Genomic DNA, 17093 nt, shown 5'->3' on the forward strand with positions numbered 1-17093 from the left:
CAGCAGCTGAAGCCAAAGTCCAACACTGGATACCAGCTGAGCCTGTGCTGAGTGTAGTGTTACAGGAAAAGGGCAGAAACACTGGTAGCTCCCAGTGATGCTGACTGGGGCACAGAGCTGAATGATGCAGCATCAGGACACTGTTTCAGTCTGACTGACAGAGAAACCTGTAGCTGTATCTACATGTGAGGCAGAGGCCACACAAGCAGCTTTCTATGTTTCACAGTGACTGAGATCTTCAGTGGGGGTGGACATGCTCCTGTACAGACCTCTGAGGAGAACCAAGGTGCAGTCAAAGAGTCCAGTCTGTCCTCACAGATGTGAACATGTGCTTTCATCAGGTCTGCTGTCAGCTAGCAGGCTCACATCAGAATCACTGTTCCTGAAAAACACAGTCTGTGTGACATCATCAGTCAGCTGATGGTCCCAGATCTGAATGGTTTCTGTCTCTACTGAGGAAGTCAGAGAATATCACTGAGGTGTGGATCAGGTCTGAGTGAGCTGTGGAGGGACAGCTTTAAACAGTCCACAGGTCTCACGTCCTGCTCAGTCTGCTAGCAGATACCTCGTATTGTTCCAGATGTGCTGACATCAGCAGCAGCACAGCTGTGTGATACCATGAATCTCAGTTATTGATCCAACACACAGTAAATACAAAGATGAGGATTTCTGAGAGTAATCATTATGAGTCTGAACACATGATCACTGAATGTTAGTCTCCACAATAATAAGCTAACACAAGCAAACACAGCTTTCAGCTCTTATTTTGAAACTGGCTTATTTAGAGAGCTGTGATGTGAGCGTGCCTGGCTCTGAGGCACTTGGGTCAGCCTCTGTTGTTTAGAAGTGTTACAGACTGTGAATGACACAGACCTGTCAGTTTCCATGTTTGTCTGTAACACAGCTCAGGGGCTCCATGCTGAACGCATCCATCCAGTGTTATTGATCCAGGACTGATACCAGCATTGGGATCAATACTACAACACACAATCACATGTGTCCACGTGATGCAGTTTGAAGAGCAATCAGATGTCTCTGTATGAGGAGGCGGGGTCACAGGAGGTTCACAGAAACTCTGCAGCAGCATCATCAGCTCACATGGAAACTTTGATGATTCACTTCTGTGGTGTTTTTACAGAAACACGTCACAAAATTAGCTCCACCTGTTTTGTGAGCTTTGACTTTCTTGTCTTCATCCTGGATTCTTGTGTTGCTGTTTTTACACACAGCAGATATTTCCTGGTTGCTTCCTTGATGACCACATGAAGCTTTCTGAAGCTTGGATTGAAAACGCTTCATTACTCAAAGCTTTCCAACACAGGCCTCTGTGCTGCCATCTGGTGGACAAACATGTGAAGTGCAGCGTGAAGCTACAAATGAAACTGCTTCAGCTACGTTTATATATAACATACTATAACCTGTATAATGTGGAGATCAGGGAAATTATTTTGTTGCTACTGTTAATAATCATCATCATTACCATTGCATTAATAATATAATCTACAGCATTGATATTGCATTCAGATGTTTAAACATTTTGGTACCCAATTAGCCTTTACTACAGGTGCAGTTATAACCACTTTAAACTGTTGAGTTGAATCTATGATCTTAAATGCTTTTGAATGCTTGTTATAATCTTAAGTGTGTATGGGCTGATTCTGTTGATTCTGAGGACACTCTGTGCAAAGTCTTGACAGGAAACTGCAGGTTTGCAGAGCGTGCTTTTGCAAAAGTGAAACTAAAAGCAGAGTGTAAGTGCAGCTTATTCTGAGGAGCTGTTTGGATGATGCTATTTGAATAACCAGGTTGTTCATTATTATCTTTTATACTTTTATATTCTTTTATTAAGCTTCTAGTAGAGGTTCTTGATTAAAACATTTATTCAATATACTACATATATAGTTTTAGTAAACTGCTGACACATGTGAGAGTGGCCTCTGTTTGACTGCGAGCGTTAGTAGGTGAGAGGTGACACAGAGTGCCAAGTGAGGTCGTGACACACACACACATAGTAGATACATTCAGTTATAGGTGAGAGGTTAATCATGTTTGCTTGCAACTGCGGGCGTGCAGAAGTGGTATCTTACTGCAGAGCATGGTCTGTGGTTTTGGAGAAGCGGCAGTCAAAAGGTTGACAGGAAACATCTGCCATGAAGATAGAGATAATGTTCTTTTCAAACTGTGTTAAAAGTCATTGTGGTTTTGATTTGACGTATGTATGTATGTATCTGTGTGACGTTGAAGGGGCGTCATTAAATTCAAACCCCGATGGTATAAAATATCTGTTTATGCTTTGATTAGTCGGAGATCAGCGCTGTCTGCGTACGGCGCTGGTCCCCCCACGCCTGTGTTCATTAAAATCAATTGTTTGACCAAGCTCTTCTGGACCTGGTTGTTTGTACTCTCCTTCCTCAATATTTGAACCTTAACAATAACTATATGTATAGTGTGTTATGTAGGTGTTAGAGCTGGGGGTAGAACTGCTGATGGCCTGGTTGTTATTTATGTTCCCCATGGTTCACCAGCTCTCACACAACATCAGCACCAATGATCCTTATAAACCTCTGAATCAGGTCCTGAAGCTGTGACGTCCTGAGTGAAGACCTCACTGATCACATGACTCTGGTCACCTGGACTCAGTGTTTCTGAAGCAGTGTGCTGGGTTTTTAAAAATACGTGGCTGCTGCCTGATGTTGGGCCCACAGAGGAAGACGACTCACTCGCTCTTCTTCACTTCCTCCTTAAACATGTGGAAGGAGAGCAAAGTGCTGCCAGACTCTTATTTCTGACAGGAACAGAAGAAACCACAGCAAACTGTTCCAGTTCTTCATCTTCATCACAATCTGTTTATTTCTGATGGTGTCTTCAGTCTGAGGTTTGAAGTTTCCATGTCTGTGTGATGTGTGGTGTGAAGGCTGCTGGTTAAACTGGGACTCACTGTTTAAAGCACTGAGTGCTCATAGAGAGATGCTCCATGAGTCCCAGTACAGACTACAAACATGGTGGAAACTTAGCTTTGATATCCACACACTCTGCACGTCTGTGAGTAACTGTGATGAAGATGTGCAGAGATCTGTGTCCAAACAGGAGGAAGACTGTAAAGACTCTGTGCTTCTAACAGCCTCTGTTAACATATGTGAGGCTGTTTGTTGTTGTTGCCATGGAGCTTTGCACTGTTTGGGTCAGCAGGTCATGTGATCAGGTTTGTTCTGCTGGACGATGGTTCAGTGTCAGGTTTGTTTGCATTCATCAATAAATATCTAAATAAATCAAAGACTCCATGTTTGTTCTTTCATCATGTGACCTCTGCTCATCCATCTCTGTGTGTATCAGGATACATTTGGTTCATAATACACAGAAAAATCAGAGTTATTACCTGTAATAAATGTGAAAGATTCCTGCAGTGATAACCAGGCAGGACTGAAACACATCCAAGCTGTCACCACGGTAACAGCACCGCCCATCCACAGGTGAGGGGAGGAGCAAAAAGAGGGACTTTGACCATTTTATACTAAAAACACTCAACTAATGTTTCTAATATGAAACAAATAAGCCCACATTAATGTGAGCGTTTATTAAATAATAATAATGATGATTTCCTCCTGATCTCATTTCCACAGCAGAGAAAACTGTGGTGTATATTGAGGTGGAGGGTGTGGTCTGTGGCTCAGGTGTAGAGTGAGGGTGGGGTGCACCACAGCAGCATGCTGGGACTGCTGAGGGTGGAGGAGGGAGTGATGATGACATCAGAGCTGCAGCACAGAGACCAGTGAACACACAGTCTGTTCATCTTTGCATAGATACAATATACAGCACAATATTGAATGACAGACACGCTGTGGGAGCTTCCACAGATACACTGACGTCAGCATCCAGAGTCCTCCTGCTGCTCCCCCCTCAGAGCCCCGTGATCAGCACCAACACATTCAGTTAGATGACAGAGTCCAGCTGCAGCTAGAATCAGCTCCCCTCTGTGAACAACAGCACAGCGTCAGTGTTTCACACTCAGTGAAAGGAGGAAACAGCAGAAGAACACCATGTGTGCTACGTTTCCCAGGACACACTACAAACTGCACAAATACAGAGCAGCACGTGGAAGGACCTGGAGCTGCATTTACAGAGCTGCAGACAGCGTGATGTCCTGTATGGACAGGTGGAAGGAACCAAGTCCTCAGCTGGAACACTCGTGTTTGTCCACAGACAGGAAACACAGCAGGAAACTTCCTCACAGAAGTGCAGCTCATGGATAACACACTTCCTGTCAGTCAGAATGAGGCTGCAGCCAAACACAGAAAGGTGTTTTTGTCCAGATGAGCCCAGAGAAGAAACACGAGTGTTCACAGACATCAGAAGCTCAGAGAGGTGAAACATGAGGTTGGAGTCCTCGTCAGCATCCAGAAGAGCTGCTGTGAAACCCTGAGTACTCATGACAGACTCTGATGGCACAAACACATCATGATTCAAACAGAAAGACAAACATGGAGCTCCTGATCCTCCTGCATGAGAACAAGCTGACATGAGCGCTGTGTCTGAGAGTGTCTCCCTGTCACAGTGACAATAACACAGCTGCTGCTCACAGTCATTAAACTGACCTGAGGTCAGCTGTGCTCCTTACATATGAACCATGTGACCTCACATCAGTGCTGTGGATGACTGTAGTCATAGAAGAGTAGAGCTGTAGCAGGTGGTGTGAGGAGGAGGTGGTGTATTGTAGTTAACGCAGTACTGAAACACTCCAGCAGAGGGCGCTGTTAAGTCCTTATTGTAACACAGTTACTGTGTGCAGTTAGACTTCATACATAATCTGCACTTATTTCCATCAGACATGCTGTCAGGAAATGATTGGTTTCTATTGATTCTACTTCCTGTTGACTCGTTTGATGACAGTGAAACAATCACAGCTGATTGTGTGATGATGTAAACTGTCACTGTTACATTCAGTGTGTGTGACATAATGTTAGTGCAGGCTGATAACAGCCTGGTTCTGTTAGAAACACATGAACGTGTCCATAGATCAGTGTGTGTTTAACATGAGAGCTTCAGCCCTGCTGATGTGTTAAATAAAGACATGCAGGAAAACTGATGAGACTCTGAAATAACTCTTTATATTTATAATGTAACTCTGCATCAAAAGAACAACAAAGGATCCCAGACAGGTTTCTGTGAACAAAGACCATTCTGATGTTTCTGTGTTTCTAACACTTTGACATTATTAGTAAACAGACTGCAGTGAGCAGCATTTATAAAGAGCTTCTATATAAAGATATGACAGCTGTTTGACAAGTTTATCACTCTGTGTTTGGACCTGATCAGTCCAGCTGTTTACTTGAAACATGTTCATTTACCTGTTCTGTTATATTCATGTTCTTGTCTCTGTTGAAAACACATTTTAATGTCCCTCAGATTTTTCTCCCAGATGAATAAATATAAAAATGACACAAACTGACTGCAGCTACTTTTTGTCCTTTCTGTCAAAAACCTTCATGTGACTCATGAGAGACACGTTTCAGCTGTTTGTGACAGATCAGAGGCCAACAAGTCATTTATAACACTTTCCATCATTGTTTAAAGTTCTCAGTGTTTCTGTGTTGCTGCGTATAGGATCTCCCAGCATCATCACTGTGCTGTCCAATCATTGTGTGCGAGGTTACCCTTATAGTGCGATGTGTGTTTGCACAAAGAGAAGCATGTGTGTCAAATATAAATAAGCACAGAACAGAAACAGCTGCTCGTTTCTTCTGTTTAGAGTCAAGTTAGTGTTTTGTGTCTTTGTTTGAGGCCTGATGTCGAGCAGAGGTGTGTGTAACTGCACTGCTCTGTTATATGTGTGAAGTGTGTGCTTCTCTTCAGCATCATCTTTGTCACTGCTGATTCCTTTGTGTCATCATGTGTTGAGAAGAGAGAACAGTTATAACGGAGGAGCAAAAGGAAGCCCTGAAATCTGCATCAACAAGGAAGTGTTGGCTCACCAGTGATCCCAGCAGAGCCACTGGTTTGGCTCCAGTTGTTCTAGATTCAATGATGTTGCTGCTACAGAAACATGTCAGCATCTTTATTGAATTTAATATGAAGCAGAAATGGTGTCATTAGGAGAAGAAGAGGAGAACAAGTCCGGCGAGGAGGCAGCAGCTCTTAAAGATGAAACAGCAGCTCAGCCCTGAGCTCAGAGAGCTGCACATGAAAAAGCTCCTCAAGCAGATCCTGTCAGAGGTTTGTCATCAACAGGAGGAACTGTTCACATCATAGGATGAAGATGCTGTCAGCTGGATGAAGAAGGTTATTTAATGCAAACGTTCACACTGAAGTCAAATTGTTGTCGTGTTGAACAGATTCATGTACTGATCGTCTCCAGAATGTTAGAAGAGCTTCAATGAATCATTAGAAACAACTTACAGCTGCACAGCTGTGTCAAACACATCTGTGTGTCATTGTGGGATTGTTGTGTTTCTACATGTGACACACGTCTAAAACATGCACACAATCTGAACACAAACAGGGACTCATGTGTTCCCACAGCCAGATGCTGAGAGCCATTTCCTTGTAGTCCTGTGTCTACATACATGAACCATTAGATGTTATTGGAATGATTGTCAGCTCTGATAGTTTCATGTGTGTTTAGCTGGACGCTGTTTGATCCTCGACATGTTTAAAGGTGTCCAGTCCTGAGACACTGGGGCTGGAAACAGCTGTGATGTCATTGGACTGTCACACAGACAGAAGTGCATGAAGTGAGCAGCCGAGGAGCCGCTGATGTTTTGGATTCAACAGCATTTGAAAGGTCGACACAGACACATTTGCACACAGAAAGCTGAATCTGTCATATGCCACAGTGAACTCACTGTTCAGTGTTTTTCAGGAAGCTTCTTAACTGCCTCTGCTGCCAAACAAGCAGCTGATGTCCTTGAGAAGAAGCTGAAGAAGTCTTCAACAACAAATACAGGAAGTGGACTTTCAAATACTAGATTCACTTTAGACTCACAGAGAAATGACTCAACCAGCTGTGTTTGACTATATGAAAGGTCAGTGTGTGTCTGCACACAGACTGTTGTGTTGGACTGTTATTCAGTTGTCTGCTGAATGTTTTCAAATGTCTGCATCTCAGCTGTGATGAGGCTGGGGGTCATGGGAGGCCACCGTAGCAGCCTCTTCAACATCATGACATCATCATAAATGCTGCTGGACTGTCTGATGGGCTGACGGTGAAAAAGCCGTCGGGAAGGAAACAGAAGACATTTCAGAGGCTGCAGCAGATTTCTTTGATTCGGGGCCTTTTTCAGCTTTATTGGACAGAGCAGTGAAGATAAGTGACAGCAAAGCAGAGAGAAAGGGGGCGTGGCCCGGGTCAAAGCCAGGCCAGCTGCTCTCCACCTCGTGGTCACCTGCTCATCCTAGTGAGCTCCACCAGCAGCCCTTTCACACACTTTACACTGTCAAACACTGTGTGTGGACCTCAGCTAACAACAGGCTACATTTAAGTCTGGACTACATGCTTTTATATTGTTTTTATTCCATCAGCAGCTCAACATCATGAGCAGCTTTGACATAAAGACATCAAACTCAAGCTGACTTTAAACTACTTTTAATACAGGGGCTCAAAAACAACAACATCTTTATTATATATCAGGACAGAAAGTCATTTCATCTCAAAGGGAAACAGCTTTATTTGGAATAACCAGCACTATCAACTGGTTTGGGATCTCCACCAGTTTCATGTCTTTGCAGCTTCTCCAACAAAGTTCCTGTAAAATCAGCATGTTTGTCTTTATTGGTTTGATAGTGATTGATTATTCAGTCCCAATCTGCTGTCATCTAAAGAAAAAAATGATGTTTCTATGAGTCACAAAGCTCCAGATGTTGTCGGCTTCACAAAGAAAACAAAGAACTTAAACACAAAGTGTTTGGAGCCAAAATGTTCCCAAGCTGCTCTTTTTGAAATGGCAGAGGTACAGTGGTGTCTAACAGCACACTGTGGAAGGCAAACATGTTATTGTTGGATGAAACTTCATGAATCCTTTGTAGATTTGAGCTGTTGGAGCCTTTCTTTTCTCTTCAGGTGTACAGATGCTGAGGAGGCAGGTGAAGCAGGTGGAGCTGTTGTGATGCTGCAGAGGGTGTGTCTTAGTAACTCTGTGAGGCAGAACTGGATCCAACATTGTGGATGTGTTGATGTTGGAGCCATTAAGAGTCTCTGGCCACACTGTAGGATTTCCCTTTGATCCACTGTGGGGGCATTTTGGAGTCTGTCAGTGAAACTCTTCATGTTTGTGTTTGACTCCAGTTTATAGAAACAGAGAAATGTGTCATGCTTTTGTTCGGCCTCCACAAATACACACATTTGTTCATTGGTTGGACTTTTTGGAAGGAGACACATTGAAAACCATGTTAATAAGATCTTGTTGTTTCCTGTGGATCCGACACAGAGAGTGGACTTCAGACAGAAAGCGTGGAAGAGATTTTAGAGGCCGTGTGTGGCAACAGGAAGTTTCTGTGTGTTTGCTGATCTTACATGTGGAAAACAACACGTGATGTTTGTGAAGTTCTACAATGATCATTGTTCTCACAGCATTTTGAGTGGGAACAGTTCAAACTGGGAGTAGTGGGAGTTATTTACTGATTGAAACAAGCTGAATGTTTCTGTGACGATGAAGATCAGCAGCTCAGCTGATCAATGAACTGACATCTATCAGTCGTTTCATGAGATGAAGTCATCAGCAGACATTTGTTCTGACTGTGTGATGAATGTCAGAACGTCAGGGCTCTGCTTTAGTCACTGCTTGATGATCATTGGCTCATTGTTGAATCCAGGGCCCAGTCTGACCTCTGACCTTTGCTGCAGGTCTTCTGTGTTATCTCCACTTTCATGTCTGATCTTCTGCTGTATCGTCCAAAATAAACATCTGGATCATTTCCAACACTTCAGCAGATCTTTAGTTTGGGCAGTGCAGCACAGAATAACACATATTGTACTATACTGCCCACTTCCTGATCTTATTGGATCTGTGTGTGAGGTTGGTGAAGGAAACACATGTTTACTGAGTGAGTCGCTGCCATTAGGAACTAGTTTTTATATCACAGCCTGGAAATCACACAGGACCATTTCTGCAAGTGAAAAGTCGTCATTGGAGGAAAATCATTGTGTAGTTTGTGCGACTGAAGAATTGTCCCAACTACATGTGCTGCTGACCCTTGACCTTTTCTTTAGGTGCACAGAGGAGTCTGTGGGAACATCCAGAACTGAGGCATCTTGTGTACAAACGTGTTCAGACCAGATGTCAAATGATGTCAGATGTCATCCGTGAATGGATGCAACTGTGGATCGTTCCAATAAAATGAGGCAGTTTTGTAAGTACAAGCCCACTACAACCCATCATCAACATTTTAAATTACATTATACATCTTCACTGATATAAAGCACCACTATTTTAACCTGATTCACTTTTTCCACCCTAACAGTTCATTCCTCAAATCAAACAAGATATTTGACCCTAAAAAAATGCATCAACAAATAATTTTGTAATAAAATATTTATTCTTCAACTTTTACAAGTGAAATCAAACAAGTGTGTTTAAGAGTGAAACCAGAGTGGAAGCTGCTCATATAGAGTCCAACCCAGGCTAAAGTAAGCTGAGTAGAGCAGCACCATCAAAGTGTCGGCTCTCTGAACACGGTGCAAGATCGCCATCTGCAGGACTAAACTAGTTTTTCTCGCCCTCCTCGTCAACATCAAGATGATGTCATCGTACAGCAACTGATTCCCTGTCCGTCTGGAACAAAGCATTTACATTAAAAAGACATTTACAGAAAATACAAACACCAACAACACATCTCATCATCACATGATATTTTATTATTTATTATATTATATATTTTTATTGTACCATCAACATCAACAAACACCAGCATATTTTCTTTGAGATTGAGTAGAGTGGACCTTTCCCTTGGTTCACTTCCTGCTCGCAGCATCAGCTGACCTCTGACTTCCTGGTTAAGGTCTCTCAGCGTTGACTGGAATATCAAATCGGACTCACACCATGTTCTTGTAATGTGGTCATGTCTGTCCGCTGTTTGAAGAGCATCTCTGGCCTAAACACAATAGGAAGAACAACAACACGGCAAAAAAAACCAACACATTTCCATATTAGATGAAGGGCACCGTAACTGGAAATGGTAACATTCATCTGATGCTGCTTTGGATTTATCTTCTGTTTTAGACCAACTTTGATCACTTCGAGCCATCTTAAGTCCGTTTGTTCTAACTTCTCACTAACATCTCGTATGATTTCAGATCCCTGCTGTTCCCCAGCTGCCCTGTAGGTTTGTGCTTTGACCTCCAGAGGGCGACAAATCAGCACAGACAGAGAGCTCCATTCAAACTTTGCTGCCATCAGGAATAATTCTTCAAATATAATCATCAGTGTTTGAGCAGTTATGATATCAGGGACAATCTAGACATGTGTGACAATACTGAACATGTCACATGACACACCTCAAACATCATGTGATCCACTCTCAGTCTGCACTTTCATTCATGACTTCAACAGGTTGAAATGAGCTTTGAAGAAACATTCAGTGAAATAAATCTTTCATGGATTCATGTGAGCAGCAGATGAACTTTACAAAGAATCAGTGGATTTATCTTCTGTTTTAGATCAACTTTGATCACTTCGAGCCATCTTAAGTCCGTTTGTTCTTCTCACTCACTAACGTCTCGTATGATTTCAGATCCCTGCTGTTCCCCAGCTGCCCTGTAGGTGGCCTCAGTGTGTCTCACACCATTTACAGATGATTACAGGTCGTTTACAGTTCAAACAGGTCCAACATAAGAAATATGCAGAAAATATCCTGCTATAACAGTTTGGGTCAAAGTGCAGATGTTCCAGATGTTCTGAGTCTGTCTGTGTTTCATGTTAACATGTAGATGTTGGACCAAAGTGAAGCTTTTTGATGTGACAGCAGGAATGTGAAGTGTAACTCTGAGCTGTAGGAAATGAAACTAAACGGACTTTTTCTCCTTTATTTATAGGAAAGTGTAGGAGAGCAACAGATGAACAAGCGTTACTGTAACAGGAAACATCAGAGGACCTTTATGTTCATCATCATCACTGTTTCCTTGTTCTGTCACAAACACACACTTCCTGCTCTCTCTCTGATGGATCTGATTGGCTGTTTCATTCACAGGAGGTCAGGGCGTCACACAAACAGCTTTAACTGCACAACGACACACTTTAAATCATCTGCAGACAAACCTGTGTGTTTGGTTTATGAAGAAATAATAAAGACGTGTGTGCAGCTGTCCATGAAGCAGCTTCTCACACAAACTCTGACACTTCAGCCACTTTAATTCCTGCAAAGCTGCGTAATAAAGAGCTGTGACTGCTATGAGCTGCTGATGATGACTGCATGAAGCTCTCAGCTGAAGCTTCTTTCATTTATTTTAATGTTAATGTCGCCTTTTTAAGTCTGTGTGAGGATTTTAATGACACACATTAAAGGAGCTTCTTTGATTAGAACCAAATTCATGTTGATTTTCAGCCTGAAATGATAAAAACTTTAATAATTCTGTTTATAATCATCAACCTGGAGACTAATGAAAAGTATAATAGTGAAAAAAAGCCTTTATTATTTGAGTAATGCCTGAATCTGCTCAGAGACGGAGACAACACAGAGGTGTTGATGACAGTTTGACATTAACTGAATTAAAAACAAAGTGCTCTTATTGTGAAAATCTGCCTCCTACTTCTTTAAATCATTTTTATGTATTTTTTAACGTCACAGTGAAACATTGAGGCATTAATCTGACACAGTTTGATCAGCAGCTGTGTTTTCACTGACGTTTCACTTTGATTTGTTCAGACTGAGCAGAGAGGATCGGTTCTCTGTGTGCGCACTGCTGAGAAACACAAGCTCATTTCTGCTGTTTCATGAAAAGTGTTATGGAGGAACAAGAAGTTCAGCCTCTAAACTCTCAGCGTGAGGACTGAGTGAAGAGTTTCAGAGCAGAGAGTTTTGGCTCACAGCTTTTAGCGTCTACACAAAGAGACGATTACGCACTTGATCTGAGAACATCTCCACCTCCTACAAACAAACTCTCCTACGAGCAGCTGTCACAACCACAACAGGCAGAAGACTGGATTTCTTCAGGTCAGATTTCATGCAGTTTGCATAAATTGTGTGTCACAGACATTGTAGTTCACATTTGTGTGACTCGTTTAAATCTTCTCCTCCTGAAAGTGAAACTCTTACAAACACATCAGGCCACAACCTGCTGCAGGTTAATGATTGATCTGAAGGCAGCTGACCTTTGAGCAGGAACTTGTGAGTCTTTTATTGTGTTTAGCACTGCCAAGTGCTGGCCTCTGCTTCCACCATCACATTTACACTGGTAGGTTCAGCACTGCTGCCTGCTTCAGACTGAATCCAGCAGCACAAAGACACAAGTTAATAAAATCAGCATCTATTCCTTTATCACTGCTTTGTTACAGAGGAGAACAACGCTCCAGTAACGCGTAATCCGATTACTTTTTTCAAGTAACGAGTAAAGTAAGGGATTACTATTGCAAAAACAGTAATTAGATTACCGTTACTTTCCCGTAGGAACGCTGCGTTACTGCGTTACTAAAACCGTGATTTTTTTGCGAGAATGTCTCACGACAGTGACGTAAGCGAGTGCGCCGTTAGTGACAACAGCTGTGTGCAGATCAACAATGGATCACATATCGAGTGCAGAGAGAGTATGAGCGTGCAGCGTTTAAAGCGTGGAAGTACTGACCTTACTTTGAGTTTGATTCCATAAAAAGTGACAAAAACATTAGTGTCCGCTGTGCGTGGGAAGAAAACTTCTTTTTACAGCGAAAAAACCCCTAAACTTCCAACAAGCACCGAGTAGCTACGACGTAATGGGAAACTCACAGAGAAACTCGCGGATTCTTCCACTGACCGCGGCACACCTGCACCAGGGTAAACCTCCGCCTACCCTGCTCCTGCTTTACAGGTGAAAATAGAGCAACAGGACCGCTGAGTCTTTGATTTTATTTATTTTCTGCTGTGTTTTACTTGCATCTATTTGAAAGACTGAGTGTAAACACAAAAAATATTTTATTTTATGAGCTGGAATGTGCAGAAAATAGGTTTAAATGTTAAACTAATTTCTTCCAGTCAGAGAATGTTGCAGATAATTAAATTTTTGCTTGATGCATAAAGTTAAAAGATTAAATCTAATAAAACACGTTTTAAAAAGAGACTTTTCCATTTGATTACATTTTGTATGATGGATTATGCAGAAAATGTAGAATTGGGCTGAAAGAGCTATCGCTTTATCACCTCTTCAGGTTGGAAATCGTGTTTTTAAAAAGTAACTAAGTAATTAATTACTTTTGAAAATAAGTAATCAGTAAAGTAACTGGATTACTTTTTGGGGGAAGTAATCAGTAATTAGTTACTGATTACTTTTTTCAAGTAACTTGCCCAACACTGGACAGAGTGTTGGCTTCATCACCGACACACGTCACCACATCAGGAAACAGCTGGTTCAGTGAGTATTTAAGGTTCACTGCAGACAAACTGGAGAAAAACGAATCACATGAAACATTTGTTACTGGTTTCTGACCTCGTCGTAGAGACTCACATACCTGTGTTCTGCTATCAGTGTGATCACATGTGCTGGTACAGTTTGCCAGGTTGACCCATGTAACCTCCACTATCCTGTAGACGTGGAATATGTTTCACATATGGATCGCTTCATTACTCGACTATGACTGTGTGCTTCACAGGTGCTTACTGAAGTGCTGCTTTACACAAAACCAGACAGTAAAAATAAGAACTGCAGGTCCAGACCACAGGTTTATGTGTTGATAATGATGATGTGCAGTCACTCATTGTCACAGGATACTTCCTGCAATGATGCTACGGGTCACGCAGTTCTGCAGAGGTGGAGGAAACAGATGCTTTTCCTAACAGAGACACTTTAATGACTTAAAGAATCTAACTGACACACAAACCTCAGTTTGTCTGACATTCATGAGAGTAAATGCTCCTGAATGTTCTGTTAGTTCACTGGATGTTCACCTGACTTCAAATGTAAAGATCCCTGAGACAAACACTCACGAGTTCAGCGGCGACACGATCGCACAACCAGCCGCGACGTTAAAGGCCGACGCGCTCACTACCTTTGGTTACAGCTCTCAGCTCACACGACATACACAAAAATAATGACAACACGAGTCCTCTGTAGGACGTCACTGTGGTTTACTGACAATGTTCTCAACAACAGACGCACAACCCTGGTTTGGTCTGGTTATTTGTGTTGTACGGCTTCGTTGGTCTGACGAGCTTTTAGGGATGTCAGCAGAAGGATTTCACGTGCTGAGGTCATATTTATGAATCAACCTGAACAGCTAATACTTTACCTCTTTATTTTATAACACATATGAACACGTTATAGTAGATTTGTGCAATGTGTGTTTCACGTCTTTATGGGCGTATAGATCTGTAAACAGGCTGATGGGTGTGTGTCTGTTTATTGTAGCGGTGCAGAAATGTTAAAAATGATGATAATAACAACACTTCTCACATCAGGCTACAACACAAACCTCCTGATAGCTGCAAACACCAAAACCCCCAACGACAGGCACACAAAGAGCGAGCAGGGACCCACCCTGACAGCATGTGAGCCTCCTACTACGACTCACTGTGGAGCAACACAACACCAGGAGACGGAGGATATGAGAGAGGATACACCTGCTGTGGGGGAGCAGCCGCACACTCCACAGGAGACGACGGGGTGAGAGATGGTTCGGTGCTCCTAACATCATGTGGACGCTCGTCTGCACATAAACAAACCCCACCTAACCCCACCTCCTTTCTCTTTTTGCAGGGTGGGGTGCTCCATCCTTACACACTTTGCACCATGTGGCTCTCCATCTATTCGTTTACCTTCTTGGGTCTCTTCCTCCTCTGTCCCAGCCCGTTGAGGCGATCGCTGGGGTCCAGCCTGTAGTGGGAGTGGCTGTCCTCGCTCATCCTGTCCCCGTCCACTCCGGGTTATTCCTTTCTTCTTTCTGTCCTCTGAATCGAGCTGACCTCTCTCCTCTCTGGTCCTCGCTCTCTGAGCCGGCGGAGCATGAGAGAGAGGAGTGGTTGGGGAGAGGGAGGGGAGACGAGCGAGGGAGGGAGGGAGCACAATGGTGTTGCCATGGCAGCAGCTGCCACCAGTGTTTATCTGGAAACCAGAATAGTTGCCACACGTTGCCACACTCGCACACTCGGCAGCCACACGTTTGTGTGCGACCTGCCCGTGGCTTCCTCGTTACAGACACACCGAGAGGAAACGCTCAGACACAAGGGCCGAACATGAACGAACACTCGTGTTTGGGAGGAACAGGGCACAGACTCCACGCCGTCGTTAAAGATGGCGTGTGTGCTAAACGGAGCTGATTGATCAGTCAAGTGAAAAAAAACAAAGGAAGCTGTCTGGATGGAGTTTGCTGCTCCCACTAATCAAAGAGATGCATCACAGCTGGAGCTGATTGATGCACGAGCCACCGTTTGCACAATCCCACCGACTCCACGCTTGTGTTTCCTTTCTGCACCATGTTGTTAACACTGACCCCACACAGACACACACAGACACACACAGACCCACACACCCACACACACACACACACACACACACACGCACCCACACACCCACACACACACACACACACACACACACACACACACACGTCCTGCATGCTAAGAAGTGAGTGAAGGATGCAGAGGTGTTGAGACACTGAGGATGTGGGAGCACAGACACCGTTCAGCCTGTGTTTGTGTATCAGAATGAATCAGGCAGAAAAACATTAAAAGCAAACTGGTTGTCCTAAAGTGAATCAGGCTGCAGTCAAACTTCAGCTGATCTCTCATCAAAGCTCCCAGATCGATTCGTGCTCCAGTTTCACCATTTCAGCAACACTGTGGGAGAACGGGGTCAGCTTCCAGCAGGGGCCACGATTATGCACAGAAGGAAGACGGGACACGGCCGGTCCTTCAACCATCGTATGGATGTAAGAGCCTAACACAGGTAACACAGGTCACAGCAGCAGAGCTGGTAGCAGCTTTGTGCGCTTGTAGAAAACTCAGCGGTACTGCAGAGGTTGTGTACTTTACCAGGGAAACGTATGTGTTTTGTGTGTGGTTGAAGATTTCCAGGTTGTGTGTTCTCCTGTTTTATTCAGTTTATCAGAAGTCAGCAACTAAAATGTAAAAGCAGCTAAAAAGAAAAGACAATGATAGCATTGTGTGCACAGTGTGTTACAGAGCTGTTGGTGGCAGTCCAATCCAATCCAATCTTATTTATAAAGCACTTTAAAATAGCCAGCACAGGAACAAAGTGCTGCACGGAAAATAAGTTAAAACAATAGAACAACAGAAAACAGCAAAATAAATAAATAAAACACATAAAACATCAAATGAAAACAAAACAAGATAAAACAGCATCGAATCACCTAAAAACAACTGAAATAAAAACCAACATCTCACGTGGTGTCAAAGCTCAGGGTAAAGAGGCGGGTTTTCAAGACTTAAAAACAGGTAAAGAAGAGGCCTGTCTGATCTCCAAAGGAAGCTCGCTCCACAGTTTGCAGCTGCTACAGCAAAAGCAGGATCTCCTCTAAGTTTACGCCCAGTCCTGGGTACATGCAGGAGCAGCTGATCAGCTGGCCTGTATGAGGCTGTCGCAGCTCAGAGAGATGAGATGGGGCGAGGCCATGGAGAGCTTTAAAAGTAAATAAAAGAATTTTAAAATGAATCCTAAAAGAAATGGGCAGCCAGTGACGTGAAGCTAAAACAGGGGAAATGTGCTCAAACTTTCGAGTGCCAGTTAAAAGACGAGCTGCAGCATTTTGACTAATATATGATGCGCTGACCCCAACATGAAGGTCATCACAGTAATGCAGCCGAGTGCTGACAAAGGCGTGGATCACTGTCTCAAAGTGCTGCCGTGAAAGAATTGGCTTTGTTTTTGCAGCTGCCTGAGCTGAAAGAAGCTAGATTTGACCACTGCCTTGATTTGACCACTGCAGGTAGAATGAAATGCCAGCATGTTGTTCACACTT

General features: G+C 43.2%; 2 protein-coding genes across 2 annotated transcripts in view; one reads left to right on the top strand and one right to left on the bottom strand.

Moving 5' to 3' along the window:
• Positions 1–8, top strand: part of LOC146576988 (NLR family CARD domain-containing protein 3-like) — a 27918-nt gene extending 27910 nt beyond the window's left edge. The window contains exon 12 of the mRNA XM_085268151.1: positions 1–8. This exon is cut by the window's left edge and continues 1701 nt beyond it. The gene's annotated coding sequence lies outside the window, so the exon portion shown is untranslated.
• Positions 9–9551: 9543 nt separating this feature from the next.
• LOC146576989 (uncharacterized) lies at positions 9552–15209 on the bottom strand. Its single transcript, XM_085268205.1, has 3 exons — positions 14932–15209; positions 9879–10083; positions 9552–9764 (listed from the first exon to the last, which is right to left on the bottom strand). Exons 1-3 carry the CDS (start codon positions 15016–15018, stop codon positions 9724–9726), a joined length of 333 nt encoding a protein of 110 aa, XP_085124331.1. The 5' UTR covers positions 15019–15209; the 3' UTR covers positions 9552–9723.
• Between the last annotated feature and the right edge of the window lie 1884 nt (positions 15210–17093).

Source organism: Mchenga conophoros, linkage group LG3 (genome assembly GCF_057382185.1).
Source record: "Mchenga conophoros isolate Kocher_MC1m ecotype Shallow Benthic linkage group LG3, M_conophoros_male_GT1.1, whole genome shotgun sequence".
In the NCBI taxonomy this organism is placed as follows: Eukaryota; Metazoa; Chordata; class Actinopteri; order Cichliformes; family Cichlidae; genus Mchenga; species Mchenga conophoros.